Genomic DNA, 23693 nt, shown 5'->3' on the forward strand with positions numbered 1-23693 from the left:
CTAGTTATTCAGTCTGTTGAACTATCCCAAGCCTCCATTGGTTGATTTATGTAATGCGCCCGCCTCCTCGATGATTTCATTGGCTAATGAGTGTTCCGAGACGACTAACAAATGTATGACTATTCGCTGCAACTGCGTACGCTCACTTATGATTGGCAGATATTCTTTCAACAATATTTTCAAAAATGTTTCACGTTTTACCTCAGCTGTGACGTTCTAACGGTTCCTCCTTATTTTTTTTAATTCATTAACTGTCGTTCACATTACAACGAATTCTTATAAAATTTTATTTATTATTGAGTTGTTCTAGGTATCCTATTTGACAGGTCAATTATATTGGGTGTAATGGAATTAATCCAAAGCTCTAAAATAAGTAGGCTATAAATAATGTAAGATTAGACCTAATGTGTTCTGGAGCAGAAAACTGAAGAATCCAGCAAACAGACAAAACAAAGAACAACAATAAACTCCAACAAACAGACAGAATATTATTGTACACAATTAAATAACGTTCATGAAATAAATCTGTACTAAAGGGGTCCATTGAAATCATTTCTACAGTTAAAGGGGTACAAAAAGTTGTACAAAAAAAGTACAAGGCCAGTCTGTATGGACTACTTTTAATGTCTGCTTAGCAATTACTCAGTGTCCCTCTGGTTAGTATGTGTATTATAAGAATTCATTCATTCTTACAGAATTCGTACAGAATTCATTCATTCATCTTCTACCACTTATCCGAACTACCTCGGGTCACGGGGAGCCTGTGGAGCATCTCAGGAGTCATTGGGCATCAAGGCAGGATACACCCTGGACGGAGTGCCAACCCATCGCAGGGCACACACACACTCATTCAATCACACACTAGGGACAATTTTCCAGAGATGCCAATCAACCTACCATGCATGTCTTTGGACAGGGGGAGGAAACCAGAGTACCCGGAGGAAACCCCCAAGGCACGGGGAGAACATGCAAACTCCACACACACAAGGTGGAGGCGGGAATCGAACCCCGACCCTGGAGGTGTGAGGCGAACGTGCTAAAACCACTAAGCCCCCTACTATAACATATTGAGATTTGTAAATTAGCTACATGAAAACTTTTCGTTTGTTTTGGTCAATATAAGGTCCTTGACAAAGATGATGGCAAATATTACTCAATAATCTGACTGATAAATTAGGTCATGTAAGATGAACAAGCCCTGAGTGTTGCATTGTTTTTGTTACGAACACCATAAGTTCACTTGGCTGAGAAAAGGTATAACAAATGATGTAGAATACAGACTTCTAAAGCAAATGATTGAAATATATAGATATTTTAAATCAAACTAGAATTCGCCAGTTTGTCTCCACACTATTCAAAACAAACTATAAAGACAATTTAACGAACAAAATAATGCAAGGTTTGCATGCATACATTATCTTTAATGTCGGGTTTAGTTTTAACAGATATCCTTACAACATAACCTCAAACTGGGTTTTGTTCAGTACAAGACAATGCGAAGCTCCTGCTTTCAAATTCTAACCTTTATACAAAAGTGATTAGATGTTCCACTGGTACTGAGTTGTAGTACAAACTCTTTACCAAAATAATATATTTTTTCAGCATTAAAAAGACATGAATGACATGCAAGCGGATTAATAAAAATCCACTGTAGTCAACTTATACCAAACCCCTTCTTTCCAAAACTTCTTTTTGTATATTTATTAAACACAAATGCTATACTGAAGGTAAATTCAGTATAATGTTTTCTTTTCCGTGTGCTAGGAACATTGTGTGAAACTGAGCGGTTTACAAACACTCATGAGTCTTAGTTCATACCATGTTTCTCTGTGTAACATCTAAGAAATGGGGAGAGAAAAGAAAAACTCCTCAAAAAATTTCATAGCTAAATGATGATACTTAATTTCCTCTTAAAAGTATATTAGATTTTTGACCATTACGTATGAATGCATAGACCTATGAATGTGACTTGTGTGGAATGCAACAAATAATTCTATCCTTCTTCCCCCAGAGCTCTTGACACTGGGAACTTGCCAGTCTGCATTGCTGAGTACAGTATGTGCTGATGTGTTAGGAATCTCAGAATAATGCTTTCAATCTTCAACGGCATACACAACATTTTTCTTTTCCAATGTGTGTTTTTTACACAATATGTGTTTATACAACACAAATGGCAATCTAAAGAGTTTTTTTAAACCTTACCAATAACAATATCTAACAAATGTAATATTGCAATGTGTAAATGTTTTTTTTTTATTGACTATACAAACTGACTTCCATCTCATCAACTTTAAGAAGTCACTGTTCACTTCCTGCATAATAAATATATATCCAACCACAGGAGAGGTGCAATTTTTCGATAAGATAATCAACGTTATTCATGTCACCTGCCAGTGAATTTAGTGTTATGGCTGATCAGTTTATGTTTTATGAACTGAGCATGTCTGTGAACAAAGTGAATGGTAACTTTTACAGAGTCCTGATACAATGAGTATACAAAGAAACTTCCTATTTTTCATGTTGGTTATGTCCCCCTTTTAATTAGAAACCAGTTAGAACAAAATAAAAAAAAATGGTTAATAATGTTCTTTATGTATAATAGTGTTTGTGTGTTTATTTTGGTTACTTCTTCTTTAAAGTGGGATTGTTGATTGGAAAAATGTTTTCAACACAGATTTTCCTGTCATCATATCATATCATCTTTGAGAACCCTGCTATAGAGATACCGAAACGTTATGGTAAATGGTTTAATGCTTTATGGTTTAAGCTATACTTTCTTCAAATTACACTGGAAAGAAAAAATAAATGTATTAACTGGTTAAAAATGTATGCGTTAATAATGTTTTCCCTCTGGAACAGTTTAGAGTTATTTTGTTTCATTATGCTTAATGAAAAAGTTTATTAATTTTCAGTTGTCATTTTTGTTCCCTGTAATGCTCCTCATCTTTTTTTTATTTTAAATTAAATATATATTGTTTTCAATTATGTTCAATGAAATAGTAGGTGTAGGTGTTGTATGATACTGCTTATTGCTCTCCAGCAGGTTGGTAATAGTTATGTCCACACAGTTTTGTTTGCACTAAACATACATACAGGACCATGATGCAAAAGAAAAGATTTTTTTTACATAAACTCCAACATAAAGTCCAACAGTATAAACCATACGTCGGAATACTATGGAGTGGATCATGCTTTTTTCGGTACAGTTTCAATATACAATCCAGTTTCTCCCAGAACCAGTTCATACCCAGGTGTGTGGTGTGGGAAACTCTGTGCCTTGTCTGTTTGATGTGCTTAGCTTTGTCTGCTTTGGTAATTTGTGTTGGGACAACACAGAGCTCAGTGGCCACAAGCTAAAGACAGGAACAATACATAAAACAAGCTCAAACCTAAATGATCATCTCATTCAGTGTAAATACAACACACAGTGTATAGTTCAATAACTGAAACAAACCCATGGTAAGTCTGTTTGGAGATTAAAAAAGAAATCTGTGTGGATGTTTTGGTGAGATGAAGCATTCTATATTCTATTTTTATATTATATTTATAAAACGAAGAACAATAAAATGGCTCTAATAATATATGTGTGTCATGTATTGTATGGAATCCAAAAATATGTAACAAGAATGAACTGTGAAATAGTAAATGCAATTATAATAAAATCTATAAATGAGGTTTCAGTGAATTCTAATCTACAGGCAGTATAGATATAGTACAGAAAGATAGAAATATTTAGTGCCTTACCTGATACACAGTGAATGGGGCAAAACAGGTCCACAGCAATTCATTCATTCATTCATTCATTCATCTTCTACCGCTTATCCGAACTACCTCGGGTCACGGGGAGCCTGTGCCTATCTCAGGCGTCATCGGGCATCAAGGCAGGATACACCCTGGACCGAGTGCCAACCCATTGCAGGGCACACACACTCTCATTCACTCATGCAATCACACACTACGGACAATTTTTCCAGAGATGCCAATCAACCTACCATGCATGTCTTTGGACCGGGGGAGGAAACCGGAGCACCCGGAGGAAACCCCCGAGGCACGGGGAGAACATGCAAACTCCAACCACAAAATGCGGAGGTGGGAATCGAACCCCCAACCCTGGAGGTGTGAGGCGAACGTGCTAACCACTAAGCCACCGTGCCCCACGCATCACCTATTCTTTTCTAGTGGTTGGTGCTGGGTAACTGATTAAGGTGCTTAATTTCAACTTGCTCTAGGGGTGTTACCACATATATCTCTACCTACCAGCTGCCTCTGCTTTAATCATGACTTTTTAAACACAGTTAGTCATAGATAATTAACATGTTGTTGTGTTTTTTTCCAAAACAGAAGAATGTTCCATGATTGTTTTTAATACAACAGGGCAGGCAAGTGTATACCAACTTATCCAGTGACCTTCATCAACTCTGACATCTTTCCATTCCGTCACTTATCACCATGTCTACAAACTGCTATAAATATCTTTCTAATGAGGCACTCAGTGTCAGTGCTGTGAGGAATTGTTTCTGACTCTTTTTCTTTCACACAAAAAAAAAAATAAAATTTGCACAAGTAAAATGAGTTACAATTACTGTATTTAGCAATTATATGCAAATGAACACATTAAACAGCTGTTTTATAAATACGATAGTTGCTGCAATAAAAATGATCACCAATTTGCCTGGTACCCATAAATAATGAACCTGACCTCTTATTCAGGCTTGGGGTGCATTCAGGCTGCTTGCTGTGCAGCTCGATGTAACTGTGGCAGCCCTTATTGTAGAGCGAGATCTGCTTGGCAACACGCACTGGCCACAGCAACCTCACAATAGTTCATTCATCAGGAAGTGCCGAGCCTCATGCTGCAGGAATTCAGGTTCAGGGAAGTAGGAAGGCCAGGACAAAGCAAAACAGGAAAGCATCGCTTCTTGCACATCACAGCTTGTAATAGCAGATAACATTCTCCCTGTGCTACTTTACACTTTTTAATCCCAACCTGCAAAGTTGTCTCAGAAAAGATGGGAATGAAGCATTGAACAAAGAAAAGAGGGAAACAGTGAGAGCAAATGAGAATGAAAAACCAGTGAGTAAAAAAAAACAATAAAAAAATAACTGTTTGAATGTAATGTTTATCCCAGTTAAGAGCGGTAACATTCAGGTCTATGTCCATCAACATATATAGTATCTGCATTAGGAGCTTATGCACGTTACATTATCATGTATCCTCAACACTGCTGTGGCCATTACATAGAGTGAGGTTATTGTCAAAGATTGTTCACTGTTCTCTGTTATACAGTAGATCTCTCCCATGGCCCTCGTTCTGTTTGTGTGACTAAGCAGCAAGGTGGAGCTTTGCTAACTTGAGGAGAGACAGTCTGTCACAAGCACTACATCCCAAACACTCACCATGATCTAAAGTCAGAAAGAGAAACAAGAAACAACCCTTTAGAGAAAAGGAATCCACATTTCTTTCCTTTGATGCAAAGATGATTTCTCTGGAGACATGAACAGCACTTGCTTGTTGTGGTTTACATGGGTATTTAAGGCTGGTGAGTATTTCATCTATGTATGCAATTACCAGTTTCTTTCAACATATCTATGAGCATGGTATTATTAATAAGTCTGAATGTGCATAATAAAATATTACTGAAAAGAGTGTAATATTAAGATTTTTCAATTAGCCACATGATTTTTATGATTCCATAAATTGGTTGCAAATATTATTGATCTGCCTTGAAAAGTAAGTCATGTAAACTGAACAGGCCCTGAGAGTTTCATTGTTAGTTTTTAAACAAGCACCAGAATGTCAAATACCTTGAAAATGTATGGCAGATGATGCACATGACTGACTTCTAAAACAAACGAGTTTAGTATAGACAAATATATTAAATTAAACTGCAAATTGTCACTCAACACTATTCAAAACAAATAAAAAAATAAAGACATTATTAATTACACTTCTGAGACACACAAAAAGATTGTTCATGTATAAATGATCTTTAATGGCTGATACGGGTTCAACACATATCCTTACAACATAACCTCAGCTGGGTTTTGTTCAGTACCACAAAATGCCAAGCTCCTAATTCGCTCTCTAGTTCTGAACTTTATAAAAATAATATGAGATGTTCCACTGGTACTGGGGTGTAGTACAAACTGTTTACCAAAATAATTTTTTTTTCTGTAGCAGAGAAATCATTAAAAAGACATGCATGATTGCCATGCAAGAGGATTAATAAAAATCCATTGAAGTCAACTTATTCCAAACCTCTTATTGCCAATCCTTCTTTTCATATGTTTATTGAACACAAATGCTGCAGGTAAAGTCAGTGTAATGCTTTCTTCTTCTTTTTTTAGGAACATTGTTTGAACTCCAATAAACTGTCCGTCAATTAACTTGAGCAGTGTGTTGAAAAGTGTGTCCACACTCATGAGTCTTCCTCTAGGGCCAGGCCATATTTCTCAATGTAACGTCTATAAGAGAGGGAGAAAAAAGAAAAACACCGTAGTAATTTAATTTAAATTACCAACAGCTTCATTTCTCTTAGAAATAAACTTCTTCTTTGTCGAATAATATATATATTTACCTTCGTGCATATTCATACAAGGCTGATTTTCTGTCCTGTAAAGACATGTGTCTGTCTGCTGGTGATTTCCCAAAAGATTTGACAGCTGGCTGTAGATTAAAACAAAACAATAAAATAATAAAATTGCCTGAACAAACATAGATGAAGTTGCACAACAGCATCGTGAGACAACATGAAAAGCAGGTTCTTCTTACACATGGACAACACATTTCTTTTTCTTTTATAAAGTTTCTGATCCAGGATTTTAATCCAGTTAGGACAAAATATAAAAATGAATAATGTTTTGATGTATGATCCGTGTACTGTGCAGTAAGAAATGGTACCGTTGGTGCCATCGTGGCTATATAACATTATGGGAAATGGTAATATAAAAGTGTGAACTGGTTAAGCATTTGATTTTTCAACTATATTCAAGATATTTACACACAGTGATGTGGCTGTGTGTGATCACCGAATCCTTCTCACCTTTACAGTAGGTGGTGGAGCAGGAACAGAAGGAGAGGTGGAGGTTAAAGTTTGTGATGGGCCTGATGGTGCAGCTTCTGTTGGTGTTGTATGATACTGCTCAGTGCTCTCCAGCAGGTTGGTAATAGTTGTATCCACACAGTTTGTTTGCACTAAATGGACATACAGGACACTCAATGCAAAAGTAGACCTTAGAATGCACAATGAAAAATGATGCACAGCATAAACTAAGTTAGAGAAACATGAAATGAATTATGCCGTTTGATTGAGATTAGTAAAGGCGTCTTACGCAAATCTCTGGTAATGACATTTAGAGGGACATCTGGTAGAACTTCCTTCACCTGATGCGCCATCCTTATCACTCTAGGATCCTCTGCCCCAGTGCTCGTACCTAGAAAACCTTGTGCCACAGTTCGGGGCCTGGCTCCCAGATCTATAAGGTAAAATAGTGTGATTAATACTAATTAAAGCTTTCTGACACAAAGTGGCAGCTTAGACAAAAACTGTCATCCAGACTCTTCAAAGTTAGCAGTAAAGAGAACATGAAATCTTTATTCAGCATACAATAAGTCAGGTTGTATATTTCTGTATGGTTTCTGCCAGATGAACCAGTAATTACCTAGGTGTGTGGTGTGGGAAACTGTGTGCCTTTTCCTTTTGATGTGCTCAGCTTTGTCTGCTTTGGTGATCTGTGTGGAGACAACGCCAATCTGGTTGGCCAGAATCTGAAGACAGGAACAATAGATTAAAAAAAAGATCAAACCTAGAAAGACTGCCTTATTTGTCCAAGTTCTCATGTGATGCATCAGTGTTTAAGACAACACATAGTATAAAGTTTAACGTAATACAATAACTGCAACAAAACAAACAAAGAAGCTGATTGGTTGGGCAGCATTACAAAAGAGTCTATATTTCCACAATGATAGGTTTTACTGTGTATCACTCCACCTGCCTGTTTTCGCCATGTATAATTCGGCTTCCTAATTCAAAAGACGCCACTGCAGTAACGTTAACATAACTAAGTAACATAAGTAAGCGTTAGCAAATGCTTCTTCAGGAATTTAACTTAAAATGAAAAAGAAGACGGCATGTTAAATTCACCTGAAGCACCTTTAACAGAAATGTACAAATCAATGCGAGCTTGCAAGCCAATGCACTATAAATTGAATGTGGTTACTTTCAGGATCTATTTCTGCTAAAGGAACAAAAATAAACAGAACGTTTGCCTGTATTGTGTCCAAAATGTCACTTACTCGATATTCTCGTTTATAGAACTGTTGTATAAAAGGCACCATTGTGCTCTTTATACAGAATATCTGCACGCATGTGATTACCCACAGCACTCACCTTGTGGGACTTGAGTCTGCAGAGAATTCACAGCCGTGCCAACATTCAGTATAACCACATTCTATAACCACAGCTTAATTACAGAACGAACATAAATGGCTTTAGTAATCCTTAGATGAAATTAATTTCAAACTGGGATTTTGCTAACTGTTATTTTATTTATTTTGTTAATGTCTACACACTGTGCTTGGATTATAGTATTTTTCAGTTACTGCAACCCTGTAAACGCTGCTGCTTTTACACGCATGTATTTATTACTTTTATAAATATGTAAAGGCAACATTAAGAAGGTACCTCTTGGACTCTGTTGGCAAATTCTTGATGTGATTCTTCATCTTGCCTTTGCACTGAAGGAAGCCACCTGATAGTGTTTTATAAAGGGACAGATAAGAGAGTGGGATTAAAGTAATCACTCCTGTTAACAAATTTTTGTTTAATTTAGTTAATTTAATTACTTACTAATAGATTATTGAATTATTTTTTATAATTTTAATAAAGATGGTCATTAAAATGCAATAAAGACATTATATGAATAATGCATGAATCGGTTAGCAAGGAATTCTAATCTACATGCAGGGAATTGTGGTGGAAAAAAGTCAACAGTAAAATTGTAGAAGAAAGACAGTAATATTTAGTACCTTACTTGATACACTGTGAACGGGACAAAAAACGTCCACAGCAATTCAGTCAGCCACGAAGATTCGGTTACATTCTAAAAGGAGAAAAATAAAAAGGGCCAAACAGATGTGGTTTTATAAGTTCATGATAGCTGGAGGCATCAGCCATTCCTGTGTAAGTGATCAAGGAGCTTAAATTCAACTTGCTCTGGGGATGTTGCCCAATAGAATTCCTGTTTTTTTCCTCCATTTTTCTGTTGTGGAAAACACGACAACAAGGCAGGCAAGTTTATACCAACTGATCCAGTGACCTTCATCAACTCTCACAGCATTCCACTCGGGCACTTATTATCATCATGCTTGCAAGCTACTATAAAAAAATACTTAAAACGATGCAGGCTTTTAAAGTAGTCAGTGGAGTCTGTCACAAAATTTTTTTTTACAGTTCTTTCGTCCTTTCTTTTTATGTAGAAAAATAGTAAAGACTGAGAACAATAAAATTTAGAGAGCTTAAGAATGATAATAGAAACTAATGCTCAAGTGATTTACATCTTTATATTTTCCTAAAATATAACAAAAGAACCTTTAACTCACTGTCTATAAATGGACGCTCTGCGTTAAAGGGATAAACTGTCCATAATCCAACTGCTGTATTAAGCAGAACATGCAAGTGAGCTCATTACAACTTCCTGTGTATTTCTCATGTTTAGCCTTTGTTGAATAAGATGAAAACTTGTGAGTTCTTTCATCCTGTTTTTAAACTTGCTAATGTTGTTAAAAGGTGGCATTAATCAAGAACAGTTAAGAACCACTTATTGGGAGTGTCTTTGTGATGGATACATTAGGCATGGAGAAGCAAAGGCTTTCACATAAATGTATCCCACACCACATCAATTGTGTTGGATATAATAAATAAATAAATAAATAAATAAATAAATAAAAACACAAGGTGACAATTATGACACTGATGATAATTTTGCTAATGTTTACCACAGCAATGAAGGGCCTCTTCACCCTCAGGGCCACAGGCTGTACAGCATCCGCCACAGAGAAAGGCCAGGAGCTAAGATGAGGAAGAAGAGAGAGACACTTACTTACTTATTTTTTTTTATTTGACATACTCAAACTACTACAAATTACTACTACTACTACTAGTAATAATAACTATAGGGACTAATTAATCTATTCAAGTTGAAGAAATTATTCAATCTGATACTGAGTGGGAAATACAAATATATTTGACATCCTTTCAGAGCTTTCAGAGTCTGTAATGAGCAAACACACATTACTGCCCTGTCATAGCTTCACATTGGGTGATTAATCGTCTCCCAGACAGGCAGCTTCAAGGAAGCTTATTCAGCAGCTGGCAAACATCCCAGGACATATCTGCTTCTAATTACCTAAGTGTATACACCAAGCACCTTACAGAAAGCCTTCTGCCCATTCTCACATTATTCATACCGGGTTTTCACTTATGTCTGAGATGACAAACAATCTCACACAGGCTGGAACTCATCTATATGACTCATGAGACTGAGTTTATGCATAGTAAAAAAAAAGAAACAGAACTGATGGTGTTCTTCACCTGAACTTGAGCAGGCCGGCACGTCCGTTGGTCGTGTCTTCTTCTGGGAAGAGTAGTAAGGGCAGAGCTTCAGGAACAGAGCAATACCCACGCAGTGTCTGTGCCAGCTCAGCCCTGCTGCCCATCACAGTGCCCAGCTCCATGAAGCCCCTTGCCCAGCACACAAACCCTGAAGAGCCCTCTAACAGTGGCTGGAATGATAAAATCAGGAATTTTAAAAAGAGGTCAGACTGAGCTATTACTTGTCATTTATTGATATCTAGAGTATTATCTGAGAATTTGAACACAATCAGTGACTGGTAATGAATCCTTATCATATGAAATTCTGTACCTTTTATTTTTCTAATGTATACCTGCCTGAATAAACAAAGTAGACGTGAAATGAAAATGAATCTAAATTGGTTGTATATTTGTCCTTCAAATCACTCCTTTCTTTTTTCCTCTCCCTCTCTTAAAAGTGGCTTTTCTCTTAAAAGTGCAATCATACGTGGCATATGCTAATAGCACTAATAATGGAATAAAGATACATAAAAGTATAGAGATAAGAATGAAAATAAATGAAAAACACTGTGCAGTCAACATCTTATAGTTGTACTTTATAACCTAAACCCTTAACCTGTTATCAAGCTTGCTATTCAGTTGTGTCTTCAAGCTCACTCGTTAACTACTATGGGATATTTAGCATTCTGGGAACCTAAAAAGACGGTCATCCAGTTCCATGGGTAAGGAAACGTGTCAGTGCTCACTACCATGTTGTTTATAAAGATGAATAAGATATAATGTTATAATATATAATATATATTGTTATGCACCCTGATTGGACCTAGCATTTAAAAAGTTAATCAATATAAATATCTTGGCATGCGTCTCTACATCAAACTCAAATACCTGCCATGAAAGTAATTTTGTAAATAAACTAAACTACTAGGATTTCAAATAGAGATTCAGTAGGAAGATGAAAGTTGAAGTCACTTTTCTTCATATTGTCATGCTGGGGCTGGGCTTTATAGCACTGGTTTATGTTAACGTCCCATATCTGCCATTTGCCACCATGTATTACAACTGTATTACAAAACCTTAAGGTTTTACTTTTACAAGTGCCAGTAAGTTAAAACACTTACTAAGAATAGTAAAGTTCAGGTGACTCATTTCACGTGTGTATTTAAAACCTATAACTTCAAAACCCTTTTCTTTAGTTTTCTTTAGTCTGAGTTAGTGCTTTTATGAGTACTTAAATAATACCCACAGTATTTACCAGTTTAACTGCCAAAATAATGTTTCAAATTGATCGGAAGTCAGCTGAAAAACTTCACTGAAGAAATTCATGAAAGAAAAAAAAAAACATGAAATACACAATTTAACACAAAGCTTACATTACGTTACATGAGCTAATAAAATATCTGACAGAGTGCAGTAATGTAGAAAATCAAATGATGGGTGTAAAACAATGCAAGAGAGCACAACAGCAAACTAGACTGCATTATGTTACCACTTCAGACATAACTGAAGATACTTAAGATAACTGAAGGACACTCACAGTGTGGCAGGAGGTAAGGAGGTTAATAATGTTGTGGTCAAAGTGAGTAATGTGATTGCTGACATACAACTTGACATTTTTGTCCCTTAAGCGCAGGTTGTTCTGTTTTACATGCAGGCCCAACACAGAGCACATGACTCGGACTATAAATCTGGAACACAAAAAAAGATACACAAAAATACATTGAGAAAAGCTCTGAATCCATCTGTAGCCATTTATCTGGCAATAATAAACATTATACAGATGAGTATGCTAATGAAACACCATCACAACTGCATTTAACAAACACTAATTAAAATCAGCCATAACATCAAAACCACAGAGAGGTGAAGTTAATGTTATCTCGTTACAATGGTACCTGCTAGGGGTTGAGATATTAGGCAGACAAACAGTCAGTTCTCATGGTTGATGTGTTGGAAGCTGGATTAATGGGCAAACAGAGTGACTTTGACAAGCGCCAAATTGTGTTAGTTAGATGACTGGGTCAGAGCATCTCCAAAATGGCAGGTCTTGTGGGATGTTCCTGGTATGCAGTGGTTAGTACCTAACAAAAATGGTTCAAGGAAGGACAACCGGTGAACTGGTGACGGGGTCAAAGGCACCCAAGGTTCACTGAGGTGTGAGGGGAACGAAAGCTATACCATTAAGTCTGATCCCACAAACAACCTATTATAGCACAAATGACCAAAACGTTACTGCTGACTAGGCGAGAAAGGTGTCAGAACAGAGTGCACAGCTGCAGACATGACTGCATGCCCTTGCTGATCCCTGTCCACTGCCAAAAGTGCCTACAATAGGCATGTGTGCATCAAAACTGTACGAAGAAGAAATGGAAGAAGATGGCCTGGTCTGATGAATCATGTTCATGGTAACGTCTAAGTGAATGTGTGTCACCTAAGTGGGGAAGAGATTAGCACCAGGATGCTAATGTCTGAGCTGTTTTGGAAACAAAAGGAGGACCTACATAATATTAGTCAGGTGTTTTTAATTTTATGCCTGACTGATGAGAAAACATTATTATTAAATAACACCATTAGTATAACCCATATCATGCTTAATCAATCAGTTGAGCATATAATAGATCATTTGTAATACAATATATTAAATGTAGTTAAATGTGTTTGATTTCTGTGATGAAACATTTGTTACAGCTGTAAACATAAGTAACACAGACTGCAACGCCTTCATTACAGCAGAGCTCAAAATATCTGATTTATAAATAAGTACAGTTCCTGGGAACTGGCAGCAAATCTTGGAGGGCTGTTTCTAGATTTCTCTGCATGTATATTTTATCGGCCTTTGCAAGTTCTGTATTCAGAATGTATTACCACAAAGGGATATTATACTAACACAAAATCCAGTGATGATTAATCTAATTATACTGTATTATCAGACCTGCCAATTGTTCATAGAAGCTCTGCAGTATGTAGTTTATTTAGTCTAAATATGCCAAAATGTTTTGTATTCTTCTGCCAAATAATATGGGAGAACTGTTTATAATATGGCTGAATAATTCTGTATATGTAGACCAAATTATTCTGGTGATGCTAATTAAAAAGTGATTAAATATTCTGTGTTTTTTTGCTTTCACTTTCAGAGCATGTAGACATAAATAATTTGTGAAGTGATTGTATAGAAAACGTACTGTCATTTATCAAAATCAGGGACAAATCAAAATGGGATAACCTAGAGCTTTCAATCGAAATATATAACGTAAATGGTTATGTGCTTTTCTACTTACCGTCTTACAAAACTGTCAGGAAGTGCACAACTCACTAAGAATATATGAACACCTATAAATATACGTAGTATCATTAAGCAAAGGCCAACGGGGGAGTACAGCAGCAGCAGCAGCAGGATCAGTCCATCACTTGGCAACCTACAAATAAAGTTTTGGTCAGAAATAAAAATATTTAAATAAAAATAGGTGAGACATTATTCAGTACTGGAATGGCACATCCCTACTTATATCACTGCTGCAGTCTTCATCATTGCACTATTTTCATTACAGACTAGTTTCTGCTGTGGCTCCATAACTCGGTTTTAACTGATGAAAATGTATCCGCTGATGTTAACCAAGATCAAGATGTGACAATAATAAGGCATGTGTAAAAAAAAAAATAAATAAATAAAAAATAATGCCACAATTGACTTTAGGTGATGAAAAACATTAATGGGGATAGTGTTCATAATCAGTTCCCATTTAACACTTATATATAAACTTATACTGTATATAAACGTTGGCATTAATTTTGTTAGGCAGATTACAAATGTACAGCAAGTCATACTATATATCAGTAGGAAAAAACTAAAGTGAATATTTAAAGGAAATTGTATACGTGTAAATATAAATTGTATGTACATAAATAAAATATTTAAATAAAAACAGGTGAGAAATTATTCAGTACTGGAATGGCACATCTCTACTTCTATCACTGCTGCAGTCTTCATTATTGCACTATTTTCATTTCACTGAATCAATTTCAAAAATTGATTCAAAGCAAATGAATCAATTCTGCTGCTCTGCTTGATTCCTTTGAGTCGCATTAAAACACAGCCTCTAATCTGTTAGCTAGTTAGTTAAGAAACCCAGGTTAACCAACATGAAACTATAGTTATTAAAAGTACATGCCGTATTAACAATTAATAAACTTGCCTAATAATAACTTTAAGTCTGAGTTCAATAGGAAAACTAAAACAGCTAACAGGCTAAGACACTCAAGACTACACTCTGCTATTGAGATAACTAAAACCAATAACTTTTGCTAGCTCCATACAGAACTAGCATCATATTTCTTATAACATATATTGAATAAACAGATTATGACGCTTATTTACAGATATATTAGACATCTAGACTGGATAAGCCTAAGATAATTTGATAGGTATCAGCTTGGCTTCTTATTTAGACAAGTTACATTCTAGAATGCCAGTCAGCTAATTAGTGGCTAAGTTAAAGCTAGCAGTTCAGTCTAGTTATTGCCAAACAAGGGTATGTTAAGTATTAAAATATAGCTGATATACAAGTAAACAACATCAAGCTCGACGAGCCATTTGTTTACCTTATACCCATTAAACCAGTTATTAAATGATCAATATCACATCTACAGTAAGCTCAGCTGACCTTAGCCTATATTTCTGTACATTCGGTAACCTTTGCTAACTAGCTTCGTAGCTAACTAGCTAATAACTAAACCTAGCATTAATGTTAAATGTGAATCTTACCGCTGAAAGTCAAACATCTGCTCTATACCCCGTGTTTCCATTATTAAAGATTTATGTACGTTTCTGTCAGTACCGACCGGCTAGATTCCTGCATACTAGTCTTCAAACGAGTTACAAAGTTATTACATTAGAACACTAGCTTGTATTATTTATCTGAAATCCCCCCGTCGCCATATTGAAGTCTTGATATTTGAGGGGGGAAAAAAAGAACCTCACGATATAAGATTCTCCTTTACACTGACACAGGATCGGCTATTCGTAACCCGCTCTTATTTTCAAACATACAGGAGAAACCTTGATCTGATTCCAGAACAGCTGTAACGTCTATTTCTGCTACAGCGTTTGTCTTCGGAAGGACAGCTCAGGCTTTGTCACACACGTCTTTATTTTCGAACACTGACATCTAGCGGTTTGGAGTTTGCAACAGGACACGACCTTCTATCTTTCAAGCATTTTAATTTAATTTAATTTAATTTAAGTTATTAATTCGTTAATTCATCAATTCATTAATTTATTAATTTCATTCATTCATTCATTCATTCATCTTCAACCCCTTATTCGAACTACCTCGGGTCACGGGGAGCCTGTGCCTATCTCAGGCGTCAACGGGCATCAAGGCAGGATACACCCTGGACAGAGTGCCAACCCATCACAGGGCACACACACACACTCTCATTCACTCACGCAATCACACACTACGGACAATTTTCCAGAGATGCCAATCAACCTACCATGCATGTCTTTGGACCGGGGGAGGAAACCGGAGTACCCGGAGAAAACCCCCGAGGCACGGGGAGAACATGCAAACTCCACACACACAAGGTGGAGGCGGGAATCGAACCCCGACCCTGGAGGTGAGGCGAACGTGCTAACCACTAAGCCACCGTGCCCACCCATTTATTAATTTTATCAATTTTATTTATTTATTTGTATCTCTGTTTTAATATACACATGCTGCTGCCACAACGCTCCTGGAACACTTTCTAGCTATGCCAGAAACACTGGAGATCACAATCATTTTATTTTAAGATATTTCAAGAAATGCATTTATAAGCAATACAGAGAACTTCATTGGTTATATTATTCAACTGGTGGTGAAAGCTGCCTCTATGACCAGTATATCCAAAGACTGTACATAAGCCTTTAAGAATTTACATGGTGACTTACCCTATGGAGAAAATGATAAACTTACATAGACCATGGTAACTTTATTCTAAACATTAATGATTATAATAGAAATTGAAATGCAGTTGAAATGAGAATAGTCATTTCATCTAAAGACACAATTCTCAAACCTTTAGCATCCAGGATGCTGTAGTTCTAAATTATGTTCTCTTGACACTCTCACTACAGTATAATGAAATATCCAAAATCTCTCTCTCTCTCTCTCTCTCTCTCTCTCTCTCTCTCTCTCTCTCTCTCTCTCTCTCTCTCTCTATATATATATATATATATATATATATATATATATATATATATATATATATATATATCAAGCTGTAAATCAAGTTAAACCAATAAACTATTAATAATTCTACAATACATACATTTGTTTCTAAGGGTTTCCTACAACAAAAGTATGTTTTTCTACCATTTAGATTATAAACTTTAAACTTTGAAATTTTTATCCTGTTTCTATACTTGTAAAACAGATGTAAATTGTTTAAAGCGCTATACAAATAAAGTAAATTGAATTGAAAATGGCCCATTTCTTTTTTTTTGTACTTGTAATACTCAGAGGCAGTACACTTATAATTTTCACACAGCAGAGGGCAGAGTTATCTTTCTGGTAAGTATGCAATGAAAACCATGGCAGTTGTTTTTTTTTTTTTTTTTTTTTAAGTTAGTTATAAATTCTTCATCCAGAAGGTATTCTGGTCTCTTTAAATCAAAATCTACAAATATGCACAATTGTCAGTGTTCCATTAGAATGACATAATGAGAAAACAGAAAAATAAAAATACAAAAACAGATTCACAGGAAACTTTCATGTAGTTGATAAAGATGTTTATTATACTTGTTAAATTCCTTTTGTAGACCTTTTTTTAAAGATGTAAAAGTTGAAATGAAAAAGTAAGTGTGGCCTTTATTAACTTTTGACTTTTGAAAAATAACAACCCCAACTAAAGTTCATCTCATTTCCTCTCACACTGATAAATAACAGTTTGCTTCTTCAACTCAGTGCATTTGCCTCCAGCTGCATCGCCCCAATATGTCTCTGCAGCAAGAGATTAAATCTGCCCCATTCATTAGCCTAAGTGGATGAGCCTTCCTAATAGATGCTCCCCTTCCCCTCAATAATTGCTGTTGATTGGCGCAAATTAGACCCTAGTTGCCAGACGAGTGATTCTCGACGACGATAATCCGATTCCCAACTCAAACTAATAGGATTTTAACTCCAGCTTGGCCTAATGTCCGTCTGTATGGCCTGGCCCGGCTCTGCTCAGTCCAACACTGCTCCTCAGGCCTTCTGTTTCTCACTGCACGCCTGCGGGACAGCGAAGCACACCAGCTGAGTATATGTCTACGGCTGAAAATGCAGTTATTTTCACAATATACAGCTGAAAATGAGTCTGTAAATGCTATTTTCTAACAGTTTTTTATACAGGCTATGAATGACTAGAGACACACAGGTCCAAATGCTTGGTGTATCTAAAAAAAAATCTGATAGGATATAAACATTTCTTTTTCTTAGTTATTTTAGCTATTCATTCTCAGCTTAGTCTTTGGTAGCAACAAAATGCCATTGCTATTTCAAAAGGGTGTAAGTCAGGGAATAAAACATTTGAATTCGTTCAAATACCTTGTTATGTTTTACTCCTGGTAAATCATTACTCAGTAGCACAAAACTCTATACATGTTCTTTATAAGCCACTACCCAAATGAGGACTCACACATATTTGATAGTATTTGTCATTGGGTTGATAAGAGGAGATCGGATGCCTGCTTAGGCCTCGAGTCTAATGAAACTCCACTCCATTAGAGCTGAATCGGACAGATTGCCCTCCCAGAGAAATGAATTGAGTTTTTTGTATTTGTGAGATCATTCTCCCTCCATTAACTGCTCTTTATCCCGTCTCTTCATCACAGCCAAATCAGGTTAGACGGCCATGATTAGCTGGGGTGGCCTCCCTTTTTAAGCAGTAATTGGGTTTGGCGGCTCAGCTGATAGCGCCATTAAGACCAATAAAGGCTGGGCTTGGCTTGGAGAGTGAAACAGATTCTTGCAGAACAGATGGCAGGCACACATAAAGGGGTCTGATTTAGAGCTGGCAAAAGCAAAGTTTGTGTAACTTAAGAACTTGGTGTACAACAGCATGCCTGGGAGGCGGTTTCATGTACACTCGCTGTTTGTTTTTGTGTTGTCTGTCTTTGAGATGTTACATCATCTTGCATAATGCAGCATTTTGAATTAGGGTATCGCAGCATGAGTAAATGTTTACTAATAGCAAAATCTGAAAGGTTGATGGATGTATTCTGAATGTGTGGATAAAGTAAACATCTGCGAAACTAGATGCTATGTACGTGGATATGGTGTGGAATTTGCAATAAGCTGTCATTTTAAACTGAAAAATGTGAAACGCAGTGAGTATAGTAAAATCTGGTGATAGTATTTGATAGTATTTCACCTTATTTGATCTCTAGAAGACAAGAAATACTGTGTGTGGTTTCCTTTTCAGGAATACCAGAATTCATATAGTAACTCTGAGTTCTCAATTTTGATTTATCAAATGTTGTTGCTTAATAAAACAGAAGCTCGGACAGGTCCTCCTGCAGGACTTAAGGCTCATCCTAACACACTGTTGAGGATGCTCAACATCGCTAGATGTTTCTTGGTAACATAACAAACTGTGGATCTTTTATGTTGTTTCATTAGAGAAAAGAAATATAGGGAACTGCCGTTTTAGCTCTTAAAGCATAAGTCACAATAGGAACTTGTTATGCACACATTCCTCAACATGCAGGAATCACTCCTGTATGAATCTGGTGGGTGTGGTTGAGTAACAAGTCCATAACAATGATGAAGCTAACCTGATGAGAAAAAATAACATAAGTAATGACCATTGCTGCATTTGCAATATTGTGCTAATATAAGAGAGTGAAAGAAAAATATGATGGCAAAAAGCCATCATCTACAATGATGACTGTATTCAAACGTCTCTCAGATTCTTCACCATGTATTAATGGATAGACGTGCTAAGGATATTCCCCATAAAACCCCAACAGGGTGTAATAGTGGCTAACATCTGGTTTGTTTTATGAATTTAATATCTTCAAGTTTCTTCCTCATATAAGCTCTGTAGTTCTAAGATTGACAAAGAAAATTTGTTTTTTATGGAACATGTAAAATTTATTAATTCATCATCATATAAATAGGCATTAATTGTTTTTATGGTCACTGTTACTTCATATCAATCACATGTAATCAATAATTTGGATAGCTCATGCACCTTCATTTCTGGCTTGGTCTACCAGTTGGTATTTTCCATTGTATTATTCTTATGTAAATGTTTCCTTTTGTTTTGTCAAAAATCCTTTACTAGGAAAAGTTGCCAACAGAAGTAATGAAAAGAATTAGAACACACACACACACACACACACACACACACACACACACACACACACAAACACAAACACACACTCACGCTTATCTAGAAGGCTAAATGCTGTGTATAAATTGCATAATGGCTATGGAGAGCTGTATATCTTTCCTGAGCCTCATTAGGATGAAGCGGAGTGCTTATTTTATTTATTTAAGAGCATTTCACAGTACTGCTTTTCCCGCTCGGACCTTCCCGGGAGGAAAAATAATGAGAGAGCACTTCAAATGAATTACTGTATACACAATCACTTTAATTATTCAGTTCTAGCTAGGCATTGGGTGTGACTGTTGGGAAATACCACGCGTGCTGCCAGGTCTACCTGTTACAGTGATGCGATTAATGTAACAGTGAGATATGCACTTAAAACATCGGATGTCAACAGCTTCTTGCAAATTAGCAGCGATACCATGCTGTGCAGTTTGCAAAAGGCCCCATGCAGATGCACTGCTCACTTGTGTGAAATCCCTGCACCCTGGCTGATCATTTGAGCCTGAAGACAATAAAAGAAAAAGCTGCAGTTTAAATTAATTTTAAAGGAATATAACAGTGTGTAGAAGGTTTAGCGATGGCTAGTGGCTAATATAGTTGACGGTTTCCAAAAGACTATTTCAAACAAATAAAGAGATGATATTTAGGAAGAGAGATGGAAAAGAATGTTCTTCCTGAGCTGCCAATCGGAATTTTTTTCATTGTCTGTGAAGAAATTATTTATTTATTTATTCTTTTTGTGTATGTGTTTTGTTTTGGTTTGTATGACAGGCTACAGAACTACAATAATTATATATTACATCCCAAATGTATCTATTTTCTGCAACGTAAATTTAATTCTTGAAATTCGATTGTATTTCATGTTTTTTCTTTTACTTTGCTTAATTTTATTTAATTTTATTATCATTTTTATTATTATATGGAAAATAAGGCTGCCATTCCCACATAAAATCAGATATACATCACATTAAAATGCGTGAAGCCCTTGATGTATACGAAACAGTTTACAGGCAGAAAAGAGCCCTATAGAGATGAAGTCCTTCCTCCAGTGAAGTGTGTTATGGCCCTTTATATCATCATGAAGCAGTATGAAAAGTCCCTCATATTAGGCATATTCTTCCCCTGTTTGTGCTAAACACAATACAGTTGCAATTCATGTGCTATACAACATCCAGAATTATAGTTTGACAAGCATTTGTTCCAGCTGTGACCTCCCCTCTGTGACACTCTTACAAAAGAATTGAATTTGCACCGGCTCCGTGATGACTGTGAGGCTGCTCCTCCTATTTGCCTCCTTGTATATTGCTTTTATAAGAGACAAGAGGGGGAGATAGAGAGAGTGATAGATAGATAGATAGATAGAGAGAGAGAGAGAGAGAGAGAGAGAGAGAGAGAGAGAGAGAGAGAGAGAGAGAGAGAAAGGAGATGGAATGATGCCATAGATCTTCATAGCTCTAGCAGCAGCTGTCCATTTGAAAATGAATCACAAGATGCAAGAACCCATTAGAGAGGACATTTACAACCAAGTATATTACTGAAACTCTTTAATATATGTAAACAACAACAGCAATAATAATAAAATGCAATGTTTTAGCCTAAATAATGTGTATGCTGGCTGTTTTTTTTTTGTTGTTGTTTTGAGGTACAGTAACTGAAATCTAGCTTTAAAACCTGCACACATTTTAAACGTTCCCTTTTAAACATTGCTATCTAGAGCAAACCCATAACATATCATAGTAACAATTAGTCATGACATGCATCACTATCGGATTATGGATAGTGTTTATGGATTTATATTTCGGATCATGTTTCATTCTCAGTTATGCTCAATAATCTGAAACAATACTGCAGCAAGGGCAAACAGAAAGCATTTGAAATTGAATTGAGGATAAAAAGTCTGATCTCTGTGAAAATATACCCAGAGATATCATTACCTACATTTTGCGCATCATTTCAGGCAAAAACAAAATACATTTTTGTAACTTCTTTTAGAAACTACTGAAGATACAATGACAAATAAATGCCACGATCAGTCATACAGTAGAAAACAATTGATGTTAAAAAAAGAATGAATCGAAATAATAAGAAATTAGAAGAGGTAATAGATGTTACATGTAGCAGAAGGATGTGCAATTATCTTATATAGCCTAACAGTACCAAAAGTGCAAACATTACAGAATAGAAAGAGATGTATTAAATGTAAAGGTGAGTCACATTTAGTAACAGTAAAATTTCAGTGCCTGACAACTAAGGAAACTTTGCCTTGAATATTATGTATTCATACTGTAGTATAGGAACATGTTAGTAAGTAGAATAGACCTAGAATTTTTTAACCGCCATGACACGCTACTGACAAGTTGACACGGACGAGCAAAACCAAGCGAATGACAAAAATAAATATGTAACATTAAACAGTATCTAATATTTCTGAAAGCACCGTAGCTTTTTAAAAATTATTATCAATAAACGTTGTTTCTGTGTTGACTTTGCTGTAGAGGAATGAACGTGAAAATGCATTTGTGCATTAAGAACCACTTTCTCAGTCTTATAAATAATAAATACATTCTGTTCGTTTCAAATCCTTACTTATAAAACAAGGCCACAGCTTAGTGGAAAGCTACCTGCAGCTTCACACACAATACATTGAAGCAGTCCATTCATTCCAGCACTCCATTGAGATGGCCTGAAGCAATTAGCCCCACTAAGACCAACTCATTAGGAGGCATGAGCTGAATGAGCTCTGCTCACTGCAGCTAATCAATATTAATGATGGATTATTTACAATTAACAATGGGCCCTTAATGGCCCCCTAATTGTTTGTTTTGCTCTAACACAGAGAGGTGAGAATTGCAGGTAGAATGGAGAGAATAGTGAGAGGAGGGATAAATGTCTTCTCAATTACTCAGGCTGGAATGTATGCTACGAGCTGCCTTCAATACAATTCAATGAACATATTTGTCTGAATAGCTCAAACTGGAAAAACGTGGAAAAGAATGTTAGAGCGGTTCATAATTTGCTGTTGCTAAATGTTATTGCTTTATGATTTAGCGTGTCTGTTTTTAACCATAGCGTCACAAATTAAATAGTCCATTTGACTTTCTCATCTAAGAAAATGAGGTGCAGGTTATGACATGAGTACAAAATAATCATATTTTACTGGAACATTTAGAGCTGTAAAGCCTCAAGGGTATCTGTAAGGACCAGGTGTGTTGCGTTTGAATTTATGACTTTTCCTGCTGACGGTTACATTTTGTGTTGGACCAGTGCCCATGCAGCCCCTCCCCCCCACACAGCATTGTGATTGGCTGCCGCAGGTCTCTAATCACACCTTTCTTGCATGTTGAGGTAGCACCCTGCATTTTAAGAAGGGTCACTATACTCCCCTCTGAGGTTTCTCCTTTCCCTTTCTTATCCCCCTTGTGCATACACACTTTCTCAGCTGTGTGCTTGTCTAGGCTGCGGGTGAAGACAGACATCTCCCTTCTCTGTTTATAGGAAGAGTTCAGGCTGGAAGAGTGAAAGCAGATAAGCGGCTTTACTTTAGGAAAATCTGCAGCCAACTATTGACACCAGCAGTCTGGGACTTGGAGGCCTGCAGCCTGCTAAGGATCACTCATCTCTGTTAAGAGCTTGTCCGCCAGCAGCGAGATGAAATGATTTGCGACTGTTTGAGACACAACAAAGATCTCCAACACACTGACTTGCTTTTCAGTTGTTTGTCAACAAATGCAACCTAGGGAACAGATA

At 36.4% G+C, this 23693-nt stretch overlaps 1 protein-coding gene across 1 annotated transcript; it reads right to left on the minus strand.

Moving 5' to 3' along the window:
• Nucleotides 1-5969: 5969 nt before the first annotated feature.
• aup1 (AUP1 lipid droplet regulating VLDL assembly factor) lies at nt 5970-15669 on the minus strand. Its single transcript, XM_060885145.1, has 12 exons — nt 15355-15669; nt 13871-14008; nt 12130-12280; nt 10593-10783; nt 9998-10070; nt 9029-9102; nt 8685-8751; nt 7663-7768; nt 7333-7476; nt 7044-7195; nt 6579-6667; nt 5970-6465 (listed from the first exon to the last, which is right to left on the minus strand). The coding sequence occupies exons 1-12, from the start codon at nt 15393-15395 to the stop codon at nt 6420-6422; spliced, it is 1272 nt and encodes a 423-aa protein (XP_060741128.1). The 5' UTR covers nt 15396-15669; the 3' UTR covers nt 5970-6419.
• Nucleotides 15670-23693: the final 8024 nt, after the last annotated feature.

This window comes from Tachysurus vachellii, chromosome 13 (assembly GCF_030014155.1).
Source record: "Tachysurus vachellii isolate PV-2020 chromosome 13, HZAU_Pvac_v1, whole genome shotgun sequence".
Classification (NCBI taxonomy): Eukaryota; Metazoa; Chordata; class Actinopteri; order Siluriformes; family Bagridae; genus Tachysurus; species Tachysurus vachellii.